The sequence below is a fragment of the Cricetulus griseus genome, chromosome 4 (genome assembly GCF_003668045.3).
Source record: "Cricetulus griseus strain 17A/GY chromosome 4, alternate assembly CriGri-PICRH-1.0, whole genome shotgun sequence".
NCBI lineage: Eukaryota > Metazoa > Chordata > Mammalia > Rodentia > Cricetidae > Cricetulus > Cricetulus griseus.
In genome coordinates this window covers 55,744,152-55,770,133 of record NC_048597.1, presented here as the reverse complement: position 1 = coordinate 55,770,133, position 25,982 = coordinate 55,744,152, and the positions used below count along the sequence as shown (strand labels likewise).

Sequence of the window (25,982 nt, the reverse complement as noted above, 5' to 3'; positions counted from 1 at the left end):
CAAAACAAAACAAAACAAAAAAAGCTGAACCATCTTTTCTGCCCGATACTGGGTTTTTTTTGTTTTGTTTGGTTTTTTTACATATTTCATTTCATGCTGGGTGTGCAGTGCATGTCTGTAACCCCAGCAACATTGATGCCAAGGAGGGGGTTTTGCAAGGTTACAGAATAATGAGATCTTGCCTCAAACAAACAAACAAAACCCAGAAAATAATTTCATAAAGGCAAACACACATATAATCTTAAAAATATTTTCACAACTAATCTTTTGAGAACTGCTCGAAGGGAGATGAAATAATTATAATTTCTAGAATTGGTAATTATATGAACAGAAAGGTGTAAACATGCAACCTACTTACTAAGTGTCTGCTAGCTGTGCCGTAAATACATTTAAAATTCTTATGTGTTGGGATGGGGGCTGCTGCTTCTCCTCTTTCTCTCTTCCCCTCAGACAAAGTTTCATTCTATAGTCCAGGCTGACCTCAAACTCATAGCTCCTCCTGCCTTCGCTTTCTGAGGCTGAGTATATCCTTTGTATGTACCTTCCCCCCCACCCCTCACCCCCCCACCCAGACAGGGTTTCTCTGTGTATAGCCCTGGCTATCCTGGAACTCATTTTGTAGACAAGGCTGACCTCGAACTCAGAGATCTGCCTGCCTCTGCCTCTGCCTCCCAAGTGCTGGGATTAAAGGCCTGCACTACTGCCACCACCACCTGGTTCAAATAAAATCATTTTTAAAAAGTTTTTTTTTTGTCATAACTACTGTGTACATGCTTAACCCCAAACCAACAAACACACAAATGATTATTGTAGGCTATTTTCATTAACATGGAAGTCATTGTGCTTACAGCTTCATCTATTATCTGCATACCACTTTTAGGTTCATCCTCAGAGGTCCTGAGAGTTGACATGGGGATTCTTGTCTGACAAGAATCATGGAGCATAAAGAGAGAAAAACCTATGTTAGGATGCTGGGTATTTTTTCTTCCTTTAGGTAGCCAGGTTGGCCTTGAACTTGTGATGTAGCCAAGGATAACCTTGCTTCCATTCCCAAGCGCTCAGATTATAAGCATATGCCATCACACCAGCTCTAATCTGGTACTTTTCAAATAAAAAATTGATCTCAGCATTAAAAAAAAAAGTATATCCGTGAGGGGCAGTGGTGGTAAACACCTTTAATTCCAGCACTTGGGAGGTAGAGGCAGGCAGATCTTTGAGTTCAAGGCCAGCCTGGTCTACAGAGCAAGTTCCAGGAAGTTAAGCAAGGAAACACTGTCTGGAAAAAGCAAAAAAACTCAAAACAAAACAAACAAAAAAGTATATCCATGTTTCATAGGCATCCTTTACAAAACAATCTCTTAAAATATTTTATTTTTATTTATGGGTATTTTGACTGCATGTATGTCTGTGTGGTGTGCATAAAAGTGTCTGCAGACCCAGCACTTACTCGGGAGTCAGAGGCAGGTGGATCTCTGAGTTCAAGGCCTAGTCTACAAGAGCTAGCTCCAGGACAGCCTTCAAAGCCATAGAGAAATCCTGTCTCGGAAAAACAAAGCAAAATAAATAAATAAGTGTCTGCAAAATTCAAAAGAGGGTCTCAAACCTCAGTGAGTTGTGAGCCGCCATGTAGGTACTGGGGATTGAAGCCAAGTCATCTAGAAGAACAGTCATTGCTTTTAATCTCTGAGCCATGTCTCTAGTCCTCTAACTATTCTTTTCATGGTAAAAGATACATAATGTTAAATTTATCATTTCATCCAGTTTAAGTGGACCGTGCAGATATTACTATCCATTTCTAGAACTTTCCCATTATCCCCACCTGAAACTCTGTAATCATGAATAACTCACCATTCTCTTCCCTCACCAGCCTTTGGTAACATCTGTTTTCCTTGTTTCTGTCACGTTTTCTGTTCTGGACCCTTTATATAAACAAGTAGAATGTCTGGGCATGTGGCACACACCCCTGTGATCTTAACACTCAAGAGGTGGAAGCAGGAGAATCAGGAATTCAGAGTCATCCTGTTTAGCTACAGAGTTCTAGGCCAGCCTGGACTAGATGAGACAACACCTCCCCCCACACACACACACACAGACACACAGAATTATATAATATGTGTCCCTTTGGGTCTGATTTATGTTACATAGCATGTTGTCAATGTTGCAGCAAGTGTCAGAATTTCATTTCTTTTGTTGTTTGTTTTCGCTGTCCTGGAACTCACTATGTAGATCAGGCTAGCCTCAAATGTACACGTGCCTGCCTTTGCTTCCAGAGTGCTGGAATTAAAGGTGTGTGCTGCTGTGTCCAGCTTCCTTTCTTTTTAAGATCAAATCATAGATCATCATATGGATATCTGACTATCTGAGAACACTTAGATGGAGGATTCTTGAAGAGGGGGTAAAAAGCAGGAACCACAGAGCAGAAGTTCTGAACTAGAAAAGGCATTTCCAAATCAGCTTTGATGCAGCTTGGATTGCTCAGGAGCTGTGGCTTCTGGCAGGTCTGGGCAGGCTGGGGACCCAGAGAACCACCAGATAAGACAGGAGGGGACTGGTGAGAATTAGGGCAAGTTGGATCACAGCTCTTTCCAGGTGGTCTGTGCCAGGTGTGGGACAAAGTGAATGTTTCAACAGCAGTGAAGTACCATTCTGGGTGTAGAGAAGATGGGATATTACAGGGCCTGAACTTAAAGAATGCACGCATAAGAAAACTACTGCTGTACTTAAAGCAGTATTCAGCCAGCCTTCAGGACTCCACTCTCAGTCTAGCTGATCCTAGCAGACAAAGCAACACTCAGCACTGGATGTCTTCCAGTTCAAAGACTTTGATCAGTTCCCATAATTTAGAACCACCACCTCTCAGAGGGGGATAAATGTAGCCTCAAGGCCAATGCCCTAAGGGGCAGGTAATTCCAAGATAAACCCGGCCTGCCTCTGCAGTATGATTTTATTGGACAATGGTTGACCTCAACTATGATTTAAGTCAAAACAGAAGATATGACAAAGCCCGGTGATGGTGGTGGTAGTGCATGCTTTTAATCCCAGCACTTAGGGACACAGAGGCAGGATGATCTCTGTGAGTTCGAGGCCAGCCTGGTCTACAGAGTGTGTTCCAGGACACCGAAAGCCACACAGAGAAACCCTGTCTCAGAAAAGAAAGAAAAAAAAATTACAGAGCAATTCTAAGGATGAGTTTTGAAGTTTGCTATGGATTGCTTCATTTTTGCCTACCCATACTACACTACAAACTGAGGTCTGCCAGTACCATTCAGTCAAAGTTGGGGAGGTGGAAATAAACAAAGCTCAAGATCCAAATGCCTTAGGTTTTCTGCTCACACCTCTAAGTCCTGACCTTCACCTGCAAAGATTAGGCTGCCTTACTTAAATCATCACCAGTTTCTTTGCAAAACATCCCAGCAGTCACTTCCTCCCTCATGTTGACCCTCTGTGCCTCAGTTTCCTCATCTAAGTAACAGTAGGGATGTTAGGAGCACTCAAGAAGTGAGTACACAGGCAGACGGCATTTAGCACAATGCTTGCTCTGCAGTGTGCCTTGGCTTCACCTGCGCGCCTCTAATCCACGTGTCCTCCCTTGCCCGTCCAGAACGTGGCGTCTTGGTTGAATACGCCAGACTCCTCTGTCCCATCTTGGGCGAGGCCCCGGCTGGCATGCGCTTCTGGGATGAGGAAATGGCCTGGTAGATCCAAGCTTTTACCTGCCCTCGCTCCTCAAGTCATACTGAGATTGCTTTGGCTCAAGTAATCTCTGCCGGCCTAAAGGCGCGCGCCCCGCCCCCTCCCGTAGCTGCTAAGTAAGCGAGGGAGGAAGTCCCAAACTAGAAGTTTCGAATCCGGACCCCACCTCCCCACCCCAAATGCATAGGATGTGACAGCCACCTGGGCACCCCGGGACCTAGACCTGCCGGCGGATCCCGGCGCAGGGCGGAGCTGGTCCAGCCCGGAGCTCGCCCCGCCCCGTCCCGCCTAGCCGTAAACTGACCGAGTGGCAGCCCGCGGGAGAGAGGGGAGGAGAAAGCAGAGGAGAGTGGGGCCCGGAGGCCGAGGGAGAAGGGAAGGGGCTCCGAGAGCGGGCGTGCGGGGACTCGGCGAGGGTGCGTCCCGAGAGGCGACAACTCAGGGCGTCCCAGCCGGCCAGAAAGAAGGATGGTGGCGGCGGGGCGCGGGCCAGCCCGGCCGCGGGCGCCGTGAGCCCGAGTGCAGTGCCCGGCATGCGGCTGCGGTCCCGGCCTCGCCCCGCTCCGTCCCCGCCGCGCGCCCCCCGCCGAGCGGCGCGCACCATGCCGCGGGTGCCCGCGACCCTCTACGCCTGTCTGCTCGGGCTCTGCGCGCTCGTGCCGCGCCTCGCAGGTAAGCGGCGTCGCCCGCTGTGCGCTCGGGAACTTTGCTCGCCCGGGGCCGCTTGCAGGGAACCGAGGGTGCGGGGCACCGTGGGGGCGCACCCCGGTGGGACGGCGGGGCTTGAGCTTCGGATCTGCTTGCGCTGCCAGGTTTCCTCCCGGACTGAGGAGGAGCCTTCCCTTCCTGTGTAAACAGCAGGCGTCTGGTGGCCGAGCCCGAGGGCGCTGGGGACTCGGGAGGCAAGGCCTCCCCGCCGGGTCCTGGAGCCCCAGCTCTGCGCTCGCCTGCACAAAGCGGCCCTTGTGGCCCGCGGGGAGTGATGTGGGGGCCAAAGTGAGGCGGCCCGGCCACTCCGGAGGTCTGTGATTAGTGCAACTTTCTTTACGCCTGATCTAAGTTGAAACTTGTCACCTCACTCCGCAAGTCTGAAGTCATGGCCACACCTGAGACTCCGCCATCTGATCCTGTGCCTGTTCCATGATTCACAAACAGTGGTCTGACGGCGGCGGTGCTACGGTACTGCCTTAGCCGGACGTTTCCTTGTCCTGGCGGCGCCGGAGGAGCCCCCAGATACCTGCGTTAAGTTTTCAGACTTGGGAATGGCACTTAAGAAGTCCCTAGAGGGAAGGATGCTAGTCGGCGCTGGCTGCCAGGCGCATGAGCTTGCCCTACCTCCTCCAAACCAACCCACTCAAAAGCAGTTTCCGAACTTTCTCCTTTCCGTCGAAAGTAATTGTGTATTGATTAAGAGTGCGCTGTGCACTTTCAAGCCCGAGGTACTTGTTTGTCTTTCTGAGCCCAGCCGTTGCCTGGCTGCTGGATGGGAGAACTGTGTTCCCCCTACCGCGTCTCATTTACATGAAGGAGGTTGAGGTTTCCATCTCAGAGCAGGAAGGGTAGAGGAAACAAAAACGTCGTTCAGGCCTCACTCCAAACTTAATACTATAGCAAGACTGCTTTTATGGGGAAATAAGTAGATCAGTAAGTCTTACCCCTTCCCCCCATCTGGCAACCGGTGCCCATCTTTGGTGTTCACGAGACCCCAGGGAAACGCAAAGAGATGTGGCTTGAATCACTACCCTCTGGAATATATCCTTGTCAACTGACCTCACTTTAGGACAGTCTTTTAGTTTGAAATTTATGCACTTCTATTGTTTGGAAATTTTTTTAAAAGCAGAGTCTCTTATTGTTTAATGAGTTAACGGTTTTATTTTACTTATTTGTTATGTATACATTGTTGCTGCCTGAATACCAGAAGAACACACCAGATCTCATTATAGGTGGTTGTGAACCACCATGTGGGTACTGGGACTTGAACTCAGGACCTCTGAAAGAGCAGCCAATGCTCTTAACCTCTGAGTCATCTCTCCAGCCCTGTTTGGAAAATTTTTTTAGCTTTTTTTTTTGTGTGTGTGATGGTGTTCTTAAAGTTTTGTCAAAATAAACATACAGCAACCTTGCATTCGTTTCGTGAAATTCAAGTTTGGGAATAGCTTTAGTTTTCCTTTCAGTTAAACATTATTTGGTTCTAATGAAAACTCGAACATTTCCTTGGTGGCAAAGACTTTATTAGTTGCATTTCCAGCAGCCAGTCTTTATCTTATCTACATCCCCTCCCCCAATTATTCCCAGATTCACCCCTCCCCTTCCCTATGCGCCCAACTTTGAGTCCATTTAAAAAAACACAATGAGATTAACTTGTGCTGCCTAAATATTTTTGGCCCTGTGGTCTTCAACTTGAGCCTGCTCAACTTACCTGAGCTATAATGGTAGAGAAAACTCCCTTCTCAGTAGTTAACTGTTTTCAATAGCTCCAAGGCTAGGTTTTTGCTTTTTTAAATTTTCTTTTAATGTAACCCCACCTAGCCTGTAACTATGTAAATCAGAATTTACAGAGATCCATTTGCCTGTGCCTCCCAAGTGTTGGGATTAAAGGAGTGCCCCATCCCTCCCCCTCGAGCTGCCTTTCAAATTATTAGAGGCATTCATTTTTCATTTGCATGTAATTTCATCTCTTTGGAAGTTCCCATGCCTCACAGGATTTTCATCCCAGAGGTGGGCCCTGGAGGGCCACATGGCTTTCCTTCTTGCTTCAGGGTGGGAGTGGTGAGTCTAGAGTTGTTTGGTCATTGTACCTTATCTTAGAGCCTGGGTGGTTTAATTCCAGTGCCTTCAGAGTTAAGTTTTGTCCATTGCCCTGTGATCACAGGTTTGTCTTTTGCCATTTCATGCTGCCATTGCCCAGAAGTCAGTTAAGTGGTGGTAGAGCACCAGCCTCTAGGGTGGGTCACCTCCTTAGAGTGCCCAGGCACTCTGCTAGGTCAGAAGGGAGTGGTTCATTTGGGTAATTTGACTTAACTTTCCAATATTGCTGGAGGACATCCTTTATTGTCCTCTTCCTTGTGTTCCCCTATCCCCACCCACCCCCTTTTTCTTGAAAGGTGGCAGGGACTTTCTCCTGTTGGTTTCTCTCCTGCTAACAGGAACATAATTTGAAAGGAAAATCATGGTTATCTTGGGAAAGAAATGGTGTTGTGAAGTGTGGCACCCGCCCGTATAGGTGTTCCTTGTTCCCAGACCAGTGAGTGAACCCAGCAGGCAACAGACCTTAAATTTAAGCGGTTCACTGTAAATAAGCCTTTGCTGTGTTGCCCCCCTCACCCCCATCAGGAGTGTCTCCTTAATTATCCCTGGGACCAAGAGTCTCTAGGCTGGAACCTGACACACAAGGTCTCACAAAACCAGGCAGGGGTTGCACTGGGGAGGCCTCCCATGCCCACTTCCGCTCCAAGGCAGAGAGAGGAGTTTGGTTGCTCCTGCAGCAAAACTGGAGTCATGTTTGCTGCCGTAGTTTATTATTTTATAAGCAATCAAATATTCTTTTAGTGGATGCCCTGCAAATTAGAATGCTCCGAATACCAAGAGCCCTTTGTTGCATTTAGAGAATGCAAGTTGGCAGCCCAGTCCTCCTCACCCTGACCCTGGCCCACCAAGGCTGTGGGCAGATGCTAGGGTGGGGGTGGGGCTGCTGGAATTTGGCTGGTTGGCAGCTCCCTTTAGGTAACCAGGCCCAGTACACTGAAATGCAAAGGGTGGCCTTGGTTCATAGATGACTATTTACCCTCTGGGATTTACATTTTAACTTCACCATCCTCAGTGGGGTGGGGGAGACTTTTCATAAAGGGGACTGAGGCAGAAGAGGGCAGGGTCTAATTAGCTCTAATTAGTATTCCTCCCCTGCTTGTTCTCCATGCTTATTTAGCTACTGAGGCAACAAAGAATTAAAATATCTAAGTAGTTTGGCAAATTGCCCTTTGTGCCTGCCTGCCCCAGTAACAACTTTTTTTTTCTCCTTCAGACTGGTCATGGAAATATTCTGGGAAGTTTTAACAAGATCATCAATGTGGGGTTTACACACAGTCCTTAAATGACAGGGTGGCTTTTAAGAGGCTGTGTGCTGCAGGGGCTATGGGCTGTGGGACTCTTCACAGGTGTTTTCAGTTGGCTGTGCAAGAGCTTTGGAAAGTCTAAGGGGGCTTGTTTTCCATTTCTCTAGTGGGGGAAATTGGTTGGCTTTAAAGCAGTACCTCTCAACCTATGTATCTCAACCCCCATGGTTGAAGGACCCTTTCATGGGGGTCACTCAAGACCATTGGAAAACACAAGGGTTTTTTTTTTTGTTTTTGTTTTTCGAGACAGGGTTTCTCTGTGGCTTTGGAGGCTGTCCTAGAACTAGCTCTTGTAGACCAGGCTGGTCTAGAACTCACAGAGATCCGCCTGCCTCTGCCTCCCGAGTGCTGAGATTAAAGGCGTGTGCCATCACTGCCCGGCAAGGTATTACATTATGATCTATAACAGTAGTCCAAATTACAGTTGTGAGATAGCAATGAAAATAATTTTGTGGTTGGGGGTCACCACAACATGAGGAACTGTATTAAAGGGTCGAGGCATCCGGACGGTTTAGAACCACTGCTTTAAAGGGTGATAGGCACCCATTTGTTGGTGAGGATTCTTTTTGCTTTGATAGGGTGTGGATTTTGGTCTGCAGGGTGAAGAGTCTGCTTCAGGGCCGCCTGCTGACTCACCAAGCCAGTGCTGCCGCGTGAGGACTGCCTCACTGGATCCCTTCAGCAGCCTTGCCAGAGTTTTTCAGATGTGTTTGTTCCCTGTCTCTGGCAAAGCCAGAACCTACTTCTGCACCCAACCAACCCCTTTAGTTACTCTCATTCCTCACTCAGAGTAATCCTGTTAAAACTCCTCAGTCTGCTTAGAGCCTTTCAGGCTTCTGGTTCTGCCGGAAGCCCCATGGCCTCCTGCCTTCTCTCACCACCATCTCCTCACAGACTTCACACTGTCCCGCTGGCCTGGCCGTGCTGCCTCCTGCCTAGACTGTCTTCCAGGGAGCCGCTGTCTGGCTGCCTCTGTCACCCCCACAGGCCTCCTCATTGTCTCCTGCTCATCCCATGGTCCCCAGCCACTCATCCAGAGGTGCAGCCTCATCCTCCCCCCCCCCCCCCCAATTTGAAGTCAGGGTCTATATGGGCAGCAGCTGTTAGGAGGAAGCATCCTGGGGGAAGGGAGACCACATTGCAAGGTGTCAAGATTCACTGAGTTGGAATCCATGATAAAGGCGGTTGCCCCGACTCCTGAACTGTGTTTGCTGGGGAGGTTAGGTGACTTGCTCAGTGTCGTCATGAACTTTCTTTCCTATGGCTTTAAACCCTTAGAAAATCTAGAAGTTTTAAACCTTATCAGTATCTTACATTAATTAGCGTTGTGTATTTGTCACTGTGGGTGAACCATATTGACACCGATTAGCCAAGCTCCACACTGTTCAGATGTCCTGAGTTTTACCCTGTTCTGTTCTGGGATCCAGTTGGGGTACCACATTACTGTCATGCGGTTGGGCACCTCTCGGCTGTGATGGTTCGTTCAGTCTGTCCTTGCTTTAGCTGGCTTTGACAGTTTAGAGTTCTCTTCAGTTATTTTTACAGACATTGACCCTGTTTATAGAGATCGATGCCCTTTTCTTTTGAGTAGGTGGAGTTTTATGTTTGGGGAGGAAGATTCTAAGAGTAACTGGTTGCCTCCTTTTTTTCTTTCTCTTTTTTGAGACAAGGTCGCATTCATCCCGGCTGGCCTCAAGCTCTCAGGTCCTTGAACTCTTCCTCCTGCCTCCACCTCTTGGGTGCTGAGCTAAATACTCCCATTTTTGCAGTGCTGGGTGGTAAACCCAGGGCTTTAAACCCGAATCTAGCACTATACCAACCAGCTATACCCCCAGCCTTTGATTGCCTTAGCTGAGCTGGCTCCAGGGTTAGGGGCATATGCTGCTCTTGCAGAGCACCCCAGTTTAACTCCTAACATCCACGTGAGATAAGCTCACAAGTACCTGTAACACCAGCTCCAGAGGATCTGATGTCTCTTGAGGGCATCAACATGCAAACGCACATATCCGCATACAAACACATGTACATAATTAAATGTAATATTATTGTTTAAAAACATCTTTTTTATTTAAAAGTATGTGTATGTGTCCACATGTATGCCAGTGAGCATACATGTAGAGAAGCCAGAGGAAGACGTTGGGCATCTTCCTCTGCCTTCTATCTAGCTTCCCTTTCAGTGAGTCTGGGTCTCTCACTGAACCTGAAACTCACTGTGTGACTGAGCTGGGCTGGCTGCCTGTCTCTGCCTCCCAGCGCTGGGGCTTCAAGCATTTGTGGCTGTGATCAGCTTTGAGGGGATTGGAACACATCTCCGCATGTTTGCATAACAAATGCTCTTACCACTGAGTCATCTCTATGGCTTCTTGTCTCTGTTTAGTAACATGTAAGAGTACCATCACGTATGTATGTATGCAGATGGACGACAACTCTCACAAGACTGTTCTCTACCTTTTTAAAAAAAATAAATTTATTTAAATTCATTTTATGTGCATTGGTGTGAAGGTGTCAGATCTCCCTGGTACTGGAGTTACAGACAGGTGTGAGCTGCCATGTGGGTGCTGAGAATTGAACCTGGGTCCTTTGGAAGAGCAGCCAGTGCTCTTCACCACTGCATATCTCTCCAGCATCTCTCTCCACCTTGTTAAGGCAGCATCTCTCTCATGTCTGCCATGATGGGTACTTGAGGCAGAGGCCATGCCCATCTTCCCTGTATTGTTCCAGTTTTTGCATATGGGCTGCCAAAAGGAGCACCTCACATTTTTTCCCTTCTGAGTGTAAGTAGGATATGGTGAGAAGACTCCATTAGCCCAGGATATAGTCCCCTGATGGCCTCTGACCTGCACGGATGGTCCCAGTTAGATCCTTATACATCAGTGTTTCTGTAACATGATATACTTACCTGTCCTCTATTTTTATGCAAGAGCAGCATTAAATATACTTCTGCATCTTGATTTTATTTATTTATTTTGAGACGGGGTTTCTCTGTGTAGCCTTGGCTATCCTGGAACTCATGCTGTAGTCCAGGCTGGCCTCGAACTCCAGATCGGCCTGCTTTTGCCTTCTGAGTGATAAGATTAAAGGCATGTGCCACCACTGCCCAGCTGCTTTTTATTTTCAATTTAACCATATGTTGGGGAAAACTTCGTATCAGGGTCTTCATTCTTTTTTATAGCTGCATAGTATTTCATTGTATAAATTACTGTTTAAAAAAACGGAAGGTCACCTGGAGAGGTAGAGGCTCTAGGATCCAGAATTCAAAGCCACCCTTGGCTACATAGTGACTTTGAGGCTAACCAGGGCTATGAGACCCCAACAAACCAATCACTCAATAAAAATATGCAAGTCCTATCTGGTGTTGTGGGTCTTTGATAGATGTCCAATGTTCAGAGAGGTGGTCTGAAGAGAGGACTGACTGAGGTAACCCTTTGCTAGGACATACTTGAATTTTGTGGTGCCATCTTTAGACATGACTGTTTAGTTGATGGATTCCCAATTAGAAACCCTGTGTCTTAAATGACAAATGTGTGGGACACATTCAGGTGTGGGGAGAAGCACCCAGTGCCTTGCCACCTTCAAGCAGAAGGGTCAGGCTGATTTGATACCTCCTTTGCTCACTTCCGTTATCTTGTGGAATGTTTTGGATCAGGCAATTACAACTGCTAGTTGTCTGCTTCCGTAGTAGTTTTCCAACTTTGGATATTTTGGGTAGGCAGAAGTGAGAGGGGCTGGCTAAAGCAAAGGTGGTCTGGAGGGTCCTGCAGAAAGTTAGGCCAGAGGGCTGCCTTGAGCTTTTGGCTCTGTAGGGACCAGGCAGGAGGGGTTGCATTAGGAAAAGCACTTCACACATCTTGGATGGACGATAGGCCAGACATGGACTGCCTGGATATGATTGATGAGAGAGGGGGCTGAGTCAATGGGTTTTGGAAGTAGAGCATATTTGTAGATCACATTTTGTAATAAACCCCGAACGAGACTCAAAGTGATAGAGCTTCAGAGAGTTGAAGCTGAGCTGGGAATAGTGACTGCAAACAACCAAGAAAAGACGTGGCTGCCAGCTGGGCCAACAGCGCCTATCTCTGTGACCTAGACACAACATTGCGACATTGGTGAACTCTGGCTGCTTGGCCTGAGTTCATTGCTTCCTTCCTTTTCAAAATGCTTCGTGGTGCCAGTGACTCATGCAGCCAAATCCAAACTCTGAAATATTAATAGGTGGGGAGCAGAGATGCCAAGGGAAGTGACTGTCACTGGAATGTGCCTGGCACCCAGCCGATGGTTTGGGGTTGTGGAGCTTCTTGCTGTCTGATGCTGGGCACCCCTCAAGCTCCCAGGAACAACACCTGTGTCGAAGTTTGTAGCTCTAACCTCCCCAGTCCAGAGCTCAGAGATTAGGACTAACTTAATGCAGCGTCTGGAGTCTGGATTTGTCCCAAGGGCAACCTAATTTTAGGGCAGTTGAATGTCGTAAAAGCACTTCGTTATTGAGTGTGAATATGGAGTATTAATAGAAATAGCTACTAAGGCAGAGTCACTTGCTGTTTTTATGGCTTTTCAATATGGGTTTTGTTTGTTCTTATTTTTCTGAGACGAACTCTCGCTCTAGCCCAGGCTGGCCTGGAACTCATTATGTAGCACTTGTGACAGTCCTGGCTCTACCTCCACAGTGCTGAGATTATAGGCATGAACCACCATGGCCAGCTGGCTGTTTGACTGTTGTCATATTATGTGTTTATTGTGTCATCAGGCTCTTATTAATAGTCCAGGTCTTTGGAGGTGGTAGCCTGGAAGACTGAGGACTGTCTGGCCTAGGTCAGAAAAAAGAATTTGCCCTGCTGGGCCCTGGGCCCTCAGCCTGAACTCCTGGGGCTCAGGTAATCAGGAAGAGCTAGCTGTGAATTCATGTGGTTTTGAACTGAACCCTAAGTGAGGGCTCTGACCACAGGCTCCTGTGATTAGCCGGCTCCTCTAGGAGCTGTGGAGCTCAGTGGACCACAGCCTCCCTGTGCCTCAGAGAGCACAGGGACTACTAACACATGGGCACCCTGTGTTGGCCCTTGACAGCTGGAACCTCTCTGGACCTGCTTCTGGTCAACAGGACTCCTTGTTCCCAGCCACTTTGTCAGCTTTCCTTATGTTTATGCATAAAATGTGGCAGCTTAATTAGTTTGCCTGGAAACACTCCCAGGCTCTCAAGTTCCATTATATTGCAGAGATACTTGTGTCTGTGTATAGTTTTTTCCAGACGAGGTTTCTCTGTGTAGCCCAGTTTGTATTGGAACTTGTTCTGTAGACCAGGCTGGCCTCAAGAGATCCTCCTGTCTCTGATTCCTGAGTGCTGGGATTAAAGGTTTGTGAGCTAGCTTTTTATTTTCTTTAAAAAGAAAAAGAAAGAATGAAAGAAAAGAAAAAGAAAAGCCAGGAGGGCTTCAGTTTGTGTGTGATGAGGTTGAGGAGGGGCAGAGAAAAGCAATATATATATATAATATAATATATATATATATATTATATTTTATTTATTATACAGTGTTCTGTCTGCCTCCGTGCCTGCATACCAGAAGAGGGCACCACATCTCATTACTGATGGTTGTGAGCCACCATGTGGTGCTGGGAATTGAACTCAGGACCTCTGGAAGAGCAGCCAGTGCTCTTTAACCTCTGAGCCATCTCTCCAGCCCCCAGTTTTGTTTTAGATTTGTTTTTGTTTTTGTTTTTGTTTTCTCCCTCAGATTGTTTCTGATAGGAAAGAGGATTTGGCAAAATCCGAACTTTTTGCAGCACACACCAGTCGTCACCATGCTGTAGAGCAGGTCTCTACAATGTGTCCATTCCATCTACACGTTGTTCCTTTTGACTACAGTCTCACTTCCCATCCTGTGTGCCCCTGTCAACTGTTCCCTGCTTCTGTACGCTTGACCTTCAGATTCCATGAACTTGCTGCATGCAGCTAAGATGTGGAGGCTACGTCCTTTTGTGCCTGGCTTGTTTCTTTTATCATAATAGTCTTCAATGACTGGATTTCATTTTTATTTTTATTTTTTTTTATTTATTTATTTTGGTTTTTCGAGACAGGGTTTCTCTGTGAAGCTTTGGAGCCTATCCTGACACTCGCTCTGGAGACTAGGCTGGCCTCGAACTCACAGCGATCCACCTGTCTCTGCCTCCCGAGTGCTGGGATTAAAGGCGTGCGCCACCAACACCCGGCGTGGATTTCATTTTTAAAAAGTTAACATTTCATTTTATATATATATCTATATATATCTATACACACACACACACACACACACACACACACACACACACACACACACACACGTATAATTAGACTAAATTTTCTTTTGATTATATATATTTTAAAATAAAAAAAAAATTGAGGCAGGGTCTTACTATTTAGCCTGCATCTACCTCCCAAATGTTGGGATTAAAGGCATGTGTCTCCCTGCCCAGCAAAAATAGAAATAAATAAAATAAAAATAAAGCAGTGCTTGTGCCTTCAGAGGCCAGAGACATCGGCTCCCTTACAGCTGGAGATATAGGTGGTTGTGAGTTGCCCAGCCTGGGCTCTGGGAACCGAAAAGTGTCTTTCGCAGGAGCAGTATATACTTTTAACTGCTGAGTTATTTCTCCATCCCTTTGGCATGGGGTCTTATGTAGTTCAGGCCAGCCTTGGACTTGCTGTGCAGATGAGGATAACCTCGACCTTTGGACCTTCCTGCTTCCTCTTCCCCTGTACTGGGTGCACAGGTGTGCATCACCTCACCTGGTGTCTGAGCTGTTGATGAAGCCAGGCAAACACTGAACTGAACTGCATCCTAGCACTAAGTCTATAATCCATTTTGAGTTGCTTTTTGCATGTGGGGTGAGTTAAGGGTATAGTTCCATTCTGCTGGGTGTGGGTGGCCACTTGTCTCAACACTGCTTACTGAAGGGACTAAGCTTTTATTGTGGTTGTTAGCGCCATTGTTGAAAATCTGTTGACCATAAATGTGAAGTTTTACTTTATGGGCTCTGTCTCGTTCCGTTGAACTGTGTATCTGTTTTTTTTTTTTCTTTTTTAATTGAAGGGGGTGGGGCGCTGCAGGGACAGAGGTGGGGCTGGTTTTGAGGCAGGATGAAAGGCAGGAAAAATTCTGGGGACCTGAGAATAGGAGCCCCTCACTCAGAAATCTGGTTGAAGCCCCTCTGCAGAAAAGCAAGATCAATTACCAGCTGCTTGAGGCTTTCCCCTTCCTGTCTGTAAACCTGCAGTTTTCTAGGAATTTCACCAGAAACACCATTTACAGAGAAAAGACTTCTAAAACCTTTGTGCAACCCTGGTGGCTTCTGGCTTTTCTGTGTCAGATTATAAATCCACCAGAGGCATTTTTCTTATCAAGAGAAAAAGAGGGGCTGGAGAGATGATGGTGCAGTGACTAAGAGCACTTGTGACTCTTCCAGAGGACCCAGGTTTGGTTCCCGAGTGGAGGCTATCAATCACCTGTAACTCCAGTTCCAGGAAATCTGACACCCTCAGGCGTGGACACTGTGCACATACATCCATGCAAAGCCCTCAATACAGGAAAGAAAAAAGACTTTTCAGGAACCTCTGTTTCATAACTTATTTATTTTTATGTGCATTAGTGTTTTGCCTGCATGTATGTATGTCTGTGTGAGAGTGTCAGATTTTGGAGTTAAAGTTGTGAGCTGCCATGTAGGTGCTGGGAATTGAACCTGGGTTCTCTGGTTCTTAACAGATGAGCCATCTTTCCAGGCTCCAATAACCTCTTGAAATACCTTGAGACACACCAAAGTGGTCTGTATGGGTAATGCTTACTCTCCGTTGAGGAGTCCATAGGGTGTCTTTCTTAAGTTTATACTAAATTGTCCTCAATCAAAACCTCCCAACTCTGCTGGCTAGTCCTGATATTTTTTCCAGTGTTGAAGCCATGAACCCTGCTTTGGTCCAAGTCAAGTCCCCAAAAGATCAGGAAGCTCAACCAGGCATTGGTGGCATACGCCTTTAATCCCAGCACTCAGGAGGCAGAGGCAGGCAGATCTTTGTGAGTTCGAGGCCAGCCTGGTCTCCAGAGCGAGTGCCAGGATAGGCTCCAAAGCTACACAGAGAAACCCTGTCTCGAAAAACCAAAAAAAAAAAAAAAAAAAAAAAAAAAAAAAAAAAAAATCAGGAAGCTCCATCTACTGTGGGTGACAGTAGGAGCTGCATCTCCGACACCTCCCCACTGACATCTTGATTAGTGTAGCTTGGTAGTATATTTGAAATTGGGGAGTATGTTTTTACCTCTGGCTCTTTTTCTTTTTGTTCAAGACTGCTTTGCCTCTTTGAGATAAAATTTAGGATTTCTTAAAACAATTCAGTGAAAAATGCATGGGTCCTGAATAGGAACTGCATGACTCTGTAGGTCCCTTTGGGTAGCATATGTCTTTTAAAAAGGTTATTCATTCTTCCAACCCATGCACATGTCCATACCAGGCTTTTTCTTTTGGGCCACCAACCAGTTCCCAAATGGAGACACAGAGACTTATTAGTTTTGAATGTTCAGCCTTAGCTTGTTTCTGGATAGCCCTTTTAACTTAAATTAACCTGTTTCTCTTTATCTACCTTTTGCCTCAGGGGCTTTTTACCTTTCTTCTGTATATTTTATTTTCACTGCTTCTTGTGTCTGTTGGCTGGTGGCTGCCTGGCTTCTATCCCTGGAAGTCTCTCTCCTTGTCTTCTCTTTCTCCTTTCTCTGGCACCTAGATTTCTCTTCCCATTTATTCTCTCCCTCCCAGTGCCTCCTATCCTTTCTCTGCTTAGCTATTGGCCGTTCAGCTCTTTATTAGACCAGTCAGGTACCTTAGGCAGGTGAAACAAATGTAACACATCTTTACATAATTAAATGCAGCATAAAGAAAAGTAACACACCTTAAACAAAGGTAACACACCTTTGCCTAGTCAAAATAATATTCTACAACACATGTCACTCCATCTCCCCCCCCCCCACCCAGATAGGGTTTCTCTGTGTAGCCTTGGTTGCCCCAGAACTCACTCTGTAGACCAGGCTGTCCTTGAACTCACAGAGATCCACCTGCCTTTGCCTCCCGAGTGCTAGGACCACTGCCTGGTATCACTCCATTTTTTGAAGCCTATTTAATGTGTTTGAATGTTTTGCTGCATGTGTGTACATGTACCATTTTTGTGCCTGGCTCATGCAGAGATCAGAAGGCAGCACTGGGTTCCCAGGACTGGAGTTACAGATGGTTGTGAGCTGCCCGGTCTTCTTCAAGAGCAGCCATTCCTCTTAATTGCTGAGCTGCTCTCTGGCCCATCCTCCTTTCTTTTCTTTTCTTTTCTTTTCTTTTCTTTTCTTTTCTTTCTTTCTTTCTTTTTTTTTTTTTTTAGATTGGTTGTATATGGGACCATTTTCTTTATTTCTTTTTCAGATAGCTTGATGTTAGTGTATAGAACTGTACTGATTATTTGCAATATTAGTTTTTTATTTTTTTTATGTGCGCATTTGTGAGTGCGAGCACACTATATAATGTCTGTGTGGAGGCCAGAGGATAACTTTGTGGGGTTGGCTCTCTCATTCCATCTGTACATGGGTTCCAGAGATTGAATTTAGGTCATCAGGCTTGTCCAGCAAGTGACTGTACCCACTGAGCTATCTTGTGGGTCTGTCTATATAATTATTTTTATGATACTTAGTGGAACTTGGGAACACTCTCCTATTTCTCTGTATTTCTTTACCGTTCTCTGTTTAATTTTCTTTTCTTTGTATTTTTTTCCTCCCTTAAGAGCTGAACAGTTGTCAGGCATGTTGACACATTCTTATAATCATAGTTGTTGGGAGGCAGAGGCAAGAGGATTGGGAGCTGGGGCCAGAAAGTAAAGTAAGCAAAACCAGACAAAAGCTGTGAACCTTTTTCCTCCTCCATCCGGTGTGCACTTTTGTGCTCATTACCTAGCAGTGACCAGCAGACCGGTAGGTCTGTTAGGGATTAATTGGGTCATCTCATTCAGAGAAAAATGCTGGAGCCTCAACAATCTCTGCTCTTGGTGCTCTTGGCTGGAGGCCATCCACACTTTTCAGGGAGGAAGTGAAAGACAGATAATGGTCAGTTCCACCAAGGACACCTGTGTTGTTGGTGCCGCAGAGGAGGGAGGAGGTAGAACAGTAGATTTAATCTCACTGCCTCAGTTGAGCCCTCTTCCCTTGATGAGTGGGGCAGGTGAGGGAAGGCTTGCCTCGCTTTGAAATTTCCTTCTAGTATGATCTTCTAACTTTTTTATTTTTTAATAATCAGGAATGTGTGCTGAGTTAAAAATTTAAAGTTTTTTATGTTTTTAGTTTTTTGAGATTGGGTTTCTCTTATGTGCCCTGGCTGTCCTGAAACTCACTCTGTAGACCAGGCTGACCTTGAATGCACAGAGCTCTGCCTGCCTCCCTAGTGTTGAGATTAAAGTGTGTACCACCACTGCCCAGCAAAGTCCTTTGTTTTTAATTTTATTTTTATGTGTATGTACATACACATTGGGTGTCCTGCTCTGTCACTGTCCGCTTTACTCCCTCGAGGCAGGGTTTCTCACTGAACCCTAGCTAGGCTGGTGGTCAGCAAGCCTCAGTGATCCTCCTGTGTCTGTTTTCCCATTAGTGCTGGGGTTGTAGTTGTGTGTATTTGGATAACAGGCATGGCCAGGCCAAGATTTTTAGGTAGGTGCTGGGGATTTGAATTTAGGTTTTCATGCTTGCACCTCTGCTGAGCCATCTCAATAGCCCCAGAATGAACCCACTCTGCCTCCCTTCCTCCCTTCCTTCCTCCCTCCCTTCCTTTCTCTGATAAGGTCTCTTTTTGTAGTCACAGAGACCTTCCTGCCTCTGGGGTTCTGGGATGAAGGTGTGCACCACCCCACCAACAAAAACATTAAATAAGTTCCGAAAGACGATCTTACGTAGCTTAGCCAGCCTGGAATTCCCTATGTAGCTCAGGCTGGCCTAGCTCCTGATCCTCCCACCTCTTCTAACAGGATTATAGGCATGAGTCACTATGCGCAGTATTTTCTCAGTACATAGCACACACCAGTAGGCTTTTCCTCCTTGACCTGTTAGTAGATTTGCTGAATCAATGGATTCCTTGATCTTAACCAGCATTGTGTTTCTTCTCTAAGGGGTGTGTGCTGGCATTGAGTAGCTTTGGATTTTGCTGATATGGTATCCCCAGTAGTTGGATTTCCAATTTTTATTTTTTAACATCTAAGTGAAACTGATCTCTCTCTCTCTTTTTTTTTCTTTTCCCCATTTTGGGGTACTCTTAAGTGTAAAAGGACCTTTTCCTTCAGTCAAGGGGAGGATATGCTGAGTTATAGGGAAAAGAGATGGCACCCACATGGCAAAGTAGGAGTTGCTCAGTCATGGGCACATGCTTGATGGAGATTCCAGAGATTGTGTCAGCCTCAGTGAAGGAACCTTGACCTGAAATTAACACTGGGTCCTCTGTATCCTCACACCTGTTAGTGGTGACTCCCATCTTGTCCCTCCCAGGCACTCAAAGACTTCATTAGAAATGTATTATTATTATTGTTATTATTATTATTATTATTATTATTATTATTATTATTATTGTCATCGTGTGTGTGTGTGTGTGTGTGTGTGTGTGTGTGTGTGTGTGTGTCCGATTCCCCGGAGCTGGAGTTGCAGATGGTTGTGAGCCATCTGATATGGGTACTAGGAACCATAAAACCAGGCCTTCTGGGAGAGCAGCAAGTGCTCCTAACCATTAAGCTATCTCTGCAGCCTCTGTCAATGAAACTAATTGATGTATTTTCATCTTGCTTTGAAGGGCTCAACATTTGCACTAGTGGAAGTGCCACCTCATGTGAGGAATGTCTATTAATTCACCCCAAATGTGCCTGGTGCTCCAAAGAGGTATGTGTGACAGGGAGGAAAAAGAGGGAGGGGGCCGGTTGTGGGGGACGGGACCATAGCACACAAATGTACACCAGAAGCTGAACAGTTGCTGGCTCATTCACAGGTCTCCGACTTGTTTGGATACTTGCCTACGAGCATTCTACTGCAGAGGTAGATCTGCAGCCCCTCCCCTCACCTCTCCAGGTTGTTTTGAGACAGTCTCACTAAGTTGCCTGGGCTGGCTTTGAATTTGTTCCCTAGCCTAGGCAAGCCTTGAATTTGTAGCCCTCCTCATCTCCAGTACCCGAGATTATAGGCCTGCGCCACCAGCCCCATCTCCAAGCTTCCTCTTCTGGACTCTTTCTTGCTTTGTGTGTGGTGCTGAGTCTAAGGCCTTGTGCATGCCAGGCAGGTGAGTAACATTCTATCCTCGGCAGACTGGGTTGCTCACTGGGATATACTTTCCTTTGGTTTTCAGTATTGGAGATTGTATTCAGGGCCTTGATCTACCACTGAGCTAAATCCCTAGCCCACAGGTTCTGGTTGATTTGTAGTGTTGACTGTTTCTTGGAGGAACCAGATTTTGTTCTGTTTCGTGTGGGAACCAGTGAGGACTCAGCTGTGGTCTCCTGATCTTCCGATGAGCATTCGGAGGAAGAGCTGAGCTTGGGAAGTGAGTTTCTTGTGTAACAATTCAAAGCAGGCCTTGGGCTGGTGGTGTCCATAACTACCATAATGCAAAATAACCACTCTGCCTTCAAAGGAAGTAAAAAAAAAAAAAAATATTCTGAGCCACTGTGGCCTAGGAACAAGGATTCAAGAATCCCAGTATGTTCTACCATGGACGAGTTAAATGAATTTTTGTAACCACAGAACACAAGGAAGTCAGACATACATTTGCTGCTCACATTGGTGGTAGCATCTCACAATGCAGTAGAGCCTGGTAGGCAGGCTGTACCGCAAAGCTGGGGATTGCTTTCATAGTTTTTCTTTTTCTTTACATTTATTTATTTAATTTATTTATTTTTCGTTTCAAATTTTTAGTTAGAGACAGGGCCTTACTACGTTTCTCTGGCTGTTCTGAAACTCACTATGAAGACCAGGCTGGCCTGAAACTCACAGAGATTCCTTTGCCTCTGCCTCCCGAGTGCTGGGGTTAAAGATACGGTGTAATCTACTGCTGTTTCTGCCAGCAATTGTGACTCAGCATTTACTGGCCTGCTTTTCTGGCAGCAGCCCGGCTGCTCATGCCACAGGCACCATCTCTACTGCTTCTACTAAAGGTAGCTTGAACTAAATCTTTGTCATTCTAATTATAAATAAGACTTGAGGTTCAAAGGCTGGGGTGAAAACCTGCTAGCTCACAGAGGTTGAGTAGCAAATATTTAACCTCTTCTTCTTGCTGGCATCTTGCCGAAAAGACCCATCCTTCCAATCCACCAAAGAAAAGAGTGCCACTCCAAATCCCTCCTTACTACTTTCTGTGCCTCTCTCTATCTCTTCCAGATAACCTCTGGTGCTCTATGATACTTTCTGTCAACTAGTTGCTAACTCAGCCTCCTGACCCAAGGTTAATTTTATTTAATTAATACAAATGCAAACTTGGGGTTCACAGTGTGATCAAATATCACCCGAAAGTGTGATGCCCAGAAACCATTTCTTTAAGTCTTAAAGGAAGGAATATGCTTGGGTGATATTAGATATATTATTATCATAAAGCAATGCGAATACTAGGTAGACCAGTTGTCTTAGTGTTCTATGGCTGTGATATGATGCCACAGCCACAGCAACTCTTATAAAAGAAAGCATTTAACTGGAGCTTGCTTACAGTGTTAGAAATTTAGTCTGTTGTCAGCATGGAGGGAAGCATGGTGAGTGACACATGGACAGACATGGTGAAGAGGAGCTGAGAGTTCTACATCTGGATTGGCAGAAGAGAGAGCCATGGGGCCTGACTTGAGCATTTGAAACCCAAAGCCTGGGGCTGGAGAGATGGCTCAGTGGTTAAGAGCACTGGCTGTTCTTCCAGAGGATCAGGGTTCAATTCCCAGCACCCACATGGCAGCTCATAACTGTCTGTAACTCCAGTTCCAAGTGATCTGACACCTTTACACAGACATACATGAATGCACATGAAATCAAAATAAATAAGTTAAAAAAAAGAAAGAAACCCAAAGCCAGCCCCTAGTGACACACTTCCTCCAACAAGACCACACCTGCTCCACCAAGGTCACACCTCCTAATCTCCCTCAAGTAGTACCATTTCTTAACAACCAAGTATTCAAATATTTGAGCCTATGGGGGCCATTTCTTATTTATTTATAATAATTCCAGTTTCCCTCTCTCACCTCCCACTCCCCCACCTTCCCCTCTCCCCATTGTTCCTCATCAAGGGTAAGGCCTCCCAATGAAGTCTGTCCCATGTTGAGGCAGGACCATGGCCCTCCCCACTTTGTCTAGGCTGAACAAGGTATCTCTCCATAGGAAATGGGTTCCAAAAAGCCAGTTCATTCACTAGGGATAAATCTTGGTCCCACTGCCAGTGGCCCCTCAAATTTCCCAAGCCATCCACTGTCACCTGCATTCAGGGGGCCTAGTTCAGTCCTATGCAGGTTCCCCAGCTGTCAGTCCAGGGCCAGTGAGCTCCCACGAGCTTGAGTCAGCTGTTTCTGTGGGTTTCCCCATCCTGGTCTTGACCCCTTTGCTCCATATTATCACTCCTCCTCCTCTTTGACTGGACTCTGGGAGCTTGGCCAGGTAGTTAGCTGTGGATCTCAGCATCTGCTTCTATCAGTTACTGGAAGAAGGTTCTATGCTGACAATTAAGGTAGTCACCAATCTGATTACAGGGGAAGGCCAGTTCAGGCACCCTCTCCACTATTGCTTAGAGTTTTATCTCGGGTCATCCTTGTGTATTCCTGGGAATTTCCCCAGTGCCAGGTTTCTCATTAATCCCATAATGGCTCCTCTATCAAGTTAATTCTTTCCTTGCTCTCCCTCTCTGTCCTTCCCCCAACTCAACTGTCCCATTCCCTCATGTTCACCTCCCCCCTTCTTTCCTCCCTTCTCCCCTTTCACTGCCCCCACCCCCATGATCCCGATTTACTCAGGAGATCTTGTTTATTTCCCCTTCCTAGGCTGATCATGTGTGTCTCTCTTAGGGTCCTCTTTGTTACCTGGCTGCCCTGGGGTTGTGGACTGTAGGCTGATTATCCTTTGCTTTATGCCTAATATCCACTTACGAGTGAGTCCATACCATATTTATCTTTCTGTGTCTGGGTTACCTCACTCAGGATGTTTTTTTTCTAGGCCGTCCATTTACCTGCAAATTTCAAGGTGTCATTTTTTTTTTTTTAACTGCTGAGTAGTACTTCATTGTATAAATGTACCACATTTTCTTTATCCTTTCTTCGGTTTCAGGGCATCTAGGTGATTCCTGGGTTCTGGCTATTACAAATAATGCTGCTATGAACATAGTTGGGCAAATGTCGTTGGGTGCGTATGAGTGTGCATCCTTTGGATATGTGCCCAAAAGTGGTATTGCTGGGTCGTGGGGGTAGATTTATTCCCTATTTTCTGAGAAACCACTACACCAGTTTTTTTCTTTTCTTCTTTCCTTCCTTCCTCCCTCCTTCCTTCCTTCCTACCTTGCCTTCCAAACACAAACATGATACTTGGTTACTAGGAAAATGACATCATATACACCAGAATATATTTAGCACCAGAATTGCTGCCACTTTGGCACAAAGCATGTCAGTAGAAGCAGGGAGGCATAAAGTACACTGCATCTTACATCTTGGTCGTGAGGGACATGTGCTTTGAACAGTGTTTTGCATGAATTAAGCACTATAATAATCTCATTGTAAAATAGTATTTGGAACTGGCTCTGTAGATCAGGCTGGCCTTGAACTCAGAGACCCACTTGCGTCTGCCTCCCGAGTGCTGGGCTTGCAAATGGGTGCTGCCATGCCCAGCTAAGCTTCTTGTCTTAAATGAAATTTCCAGGTCATTTTTCTCAACTGTTGTTAGAAGCACAGACTCTCCTTTTGTGGGTAAGAGGAGGCAGACCTGTAGTTTGGGCTGGCTCAGTCTGTGCAGTGTGCTGTGTGGGGGGCGAGGGGATAGCTTCTGGAGGTAATAATACATTTGTTTTATTGATGATATTCTGAGTTCCAGAGAGCTAGAGCCACACAGGTGCGTCAACACTGGGCTAGGATTTGCCAGCCTCACTTCTGAACCCTAGATCTTCTAGATGACAGTACCTCTTAGCACATGGACTCAGCATCCCCCGAGTGGTAGGAGTACATAACTAAACAAGTTACTTTGGGAAAGGAATCTGTGTAGAACCAACCATTTCCTGTTTGTAGTATCTTTGTTATGAACCTTCTCTGGAACCATTTTTGGTTCTCTGTGACCTCCAAGACAGATCCAGGTTCAAAGGTACCTGCTTCGTGCTCACTGCGCTGTTCTTCACCCACCCTCAGCCTTCCTTTCACCAAGGGGAAGTGCTGAGACTCCTGAGTGTCACTTGGTAAAGCCCACGTAGTGCCTCGCACTGCTGCCTCTTTTTGAGGTCCTCCAGCTGTCCCTTCTTCCCTTTGCTAGCAACTTCTGTTTGTTAAGAATCAGTTCAAACCTTGTCTACTCTGTGAACTTTCCATGGTAGACCCTCTCTCTGTCCACCCATCTACCCACCAGCCCCGCTCATCTATCCCTCTGAGAGAGGGAACTCCCCTCCACTGGAAACTTAGGGCATGGGTTTAATCTGCTCACTGCTGTGTCCTTCTCATCACTCACAGTGGTCCCAGCCAGTAGCAGTTGCTCAGTAGCTATCAGCGGAAGGATTTTGTTGGATGGCTGCTTGTCACATGCGGCACTCAGGTCCCGACTTGCTCTTTGCCTTTGTTTCTTCCAGGTTATAATACCTCTGTATTATAAACTTTCCCCCATACTTCTCCCAGCTTACTGGGTTAATGTGCTTTCCTACCTGTTGCCAATTAAATAGTCATCTTTTTTGTCTTATTCATACTCAGTGCCCTTCCAAGGTTGGAACAGGAATTCAAATTTGATAAAAAACGAGGCTTGCTAAACAAACACTGAGTTAGGTAAAGTTTAAATCCCATCTTTGCCATGATTTATTTACTCTTGGTCTGAGCGAGGGCCTTTGGTAGCCCAGGCTGACCTTGACTTGCTGTGTGTCTTAGGATGACTTTGAACTTCTGATGTTCTTGTTTCTACCTCCTAAGCCTTTGGATTGCAGGTGTATCACCATAGTCAGTTTGTCTGTCTATACAGTAGCTTATGACGTAGCTCAGGCTGTCCTCAGATTCAGTTGTCTGCCTCTGCCTCAGGAGTGCTGGGGTTTTCAGGTGTGAGGTATCATGGCCCCACAAGACTAATTAATTTCTTGAAACATAGAACAAAGGTGACATTACCCAGCACCTAACCTTACTGGACGTACATGAGGTTAAGAACAGGAGGGCTTCTGATGAACAGAACCTCCCAAATGGCTGAATGAGTCCTTCGGTAAACAGCCATTGTTACCTATGAGAATATTCTGGTGGAATGGGCCGTGGGTTCTGGGAACCCGGGTTTCTTTTTCACTCTGTTTCTTTCTTTCTTATACAAAACTTCCAAAATCCTGATGGGATACTTACAGTGAATAAATCATTCTGAGTGACACTCGTTGGTCTAGTCCACACATGGGGTTCCTAGCTAACCCACTGGGTACCCTCTCTGCTTGCACAGAACTGCATTCTTGGCTGAACTGAAATACAGCTTCCCAACTCTGGGTTGAGCTGTTCCTGTGGCATCGATTGTGTTTGGGGATGCCAGGGCTGGAGGCTTTGGGAATGATTTTGATCTTCTAACTTGTGCCTTAGCAAGACAGAGTAAGTAAAGCTTGTGCCTTCTTAGCCATATTCTGCGATGCTGTCAGAGGAGCAAGGTCTCTCTGCCAGGAGCATGTGATACATGAGCATACTTCGGGCTGGTACCCAGTGGACAGCCTCAGTGGATCCTAGCCAGAGTGGCTTTTTAATTTGTTCAGACAGAATCTTCATCTGTAACCCAGACTGCCCCTGAACTCAGGGTCCCCTTCCTTAGCCTTATGCTTGCTGGGATTGCAGGTGTTGTGGAGTTCATCCTCTGTCACCATCAGCTTCATCTCCCAGGGACCCTCTGCTAGGGAGCCCTGTCTCTGCATTTGACACTTGCTGTGCCCTAATCCCACTTTTCCTGTCCTGCATTCTTCCGTAGGAACTGAGTTGGAGGCAGCCCATAAATCGGAGGC

General features: G+C 46.2%; 1 protein-coding gene across 2 annotated transcripts in view; it reads left to right on the top strand.

Moving 5' to 3' along the window:
• The first annotated feature begins 3,964 nt into the window (after positions 1-3,964).
• Itgb5 (integrin subunit beta 5) overlaps positions 3,965-25,982 on the top strand; it is a 121,460-nt gene continuing 99,442 nt past the window's right edge. The window contains exons 1-2 of one of the 2 annotated variants that reach the window (XM_027412795.2): positions 3,965-4,365; positions 19,623-19,708. In XM_027412795.2, coding sequence (XP_027268596.1) covers positions 4,227-4,365; positions 19,623-19,708 — 225 coding nt within the window. In that variant the 5' untranslated portion in view covers positions 3,965-4,226. The remainder of the gene's footprint in view (positions 4,366-19,622; positions 19,709-25,982) is intronic. The other variant, XM_027412794.2, reaches the window with a different exon arrangement.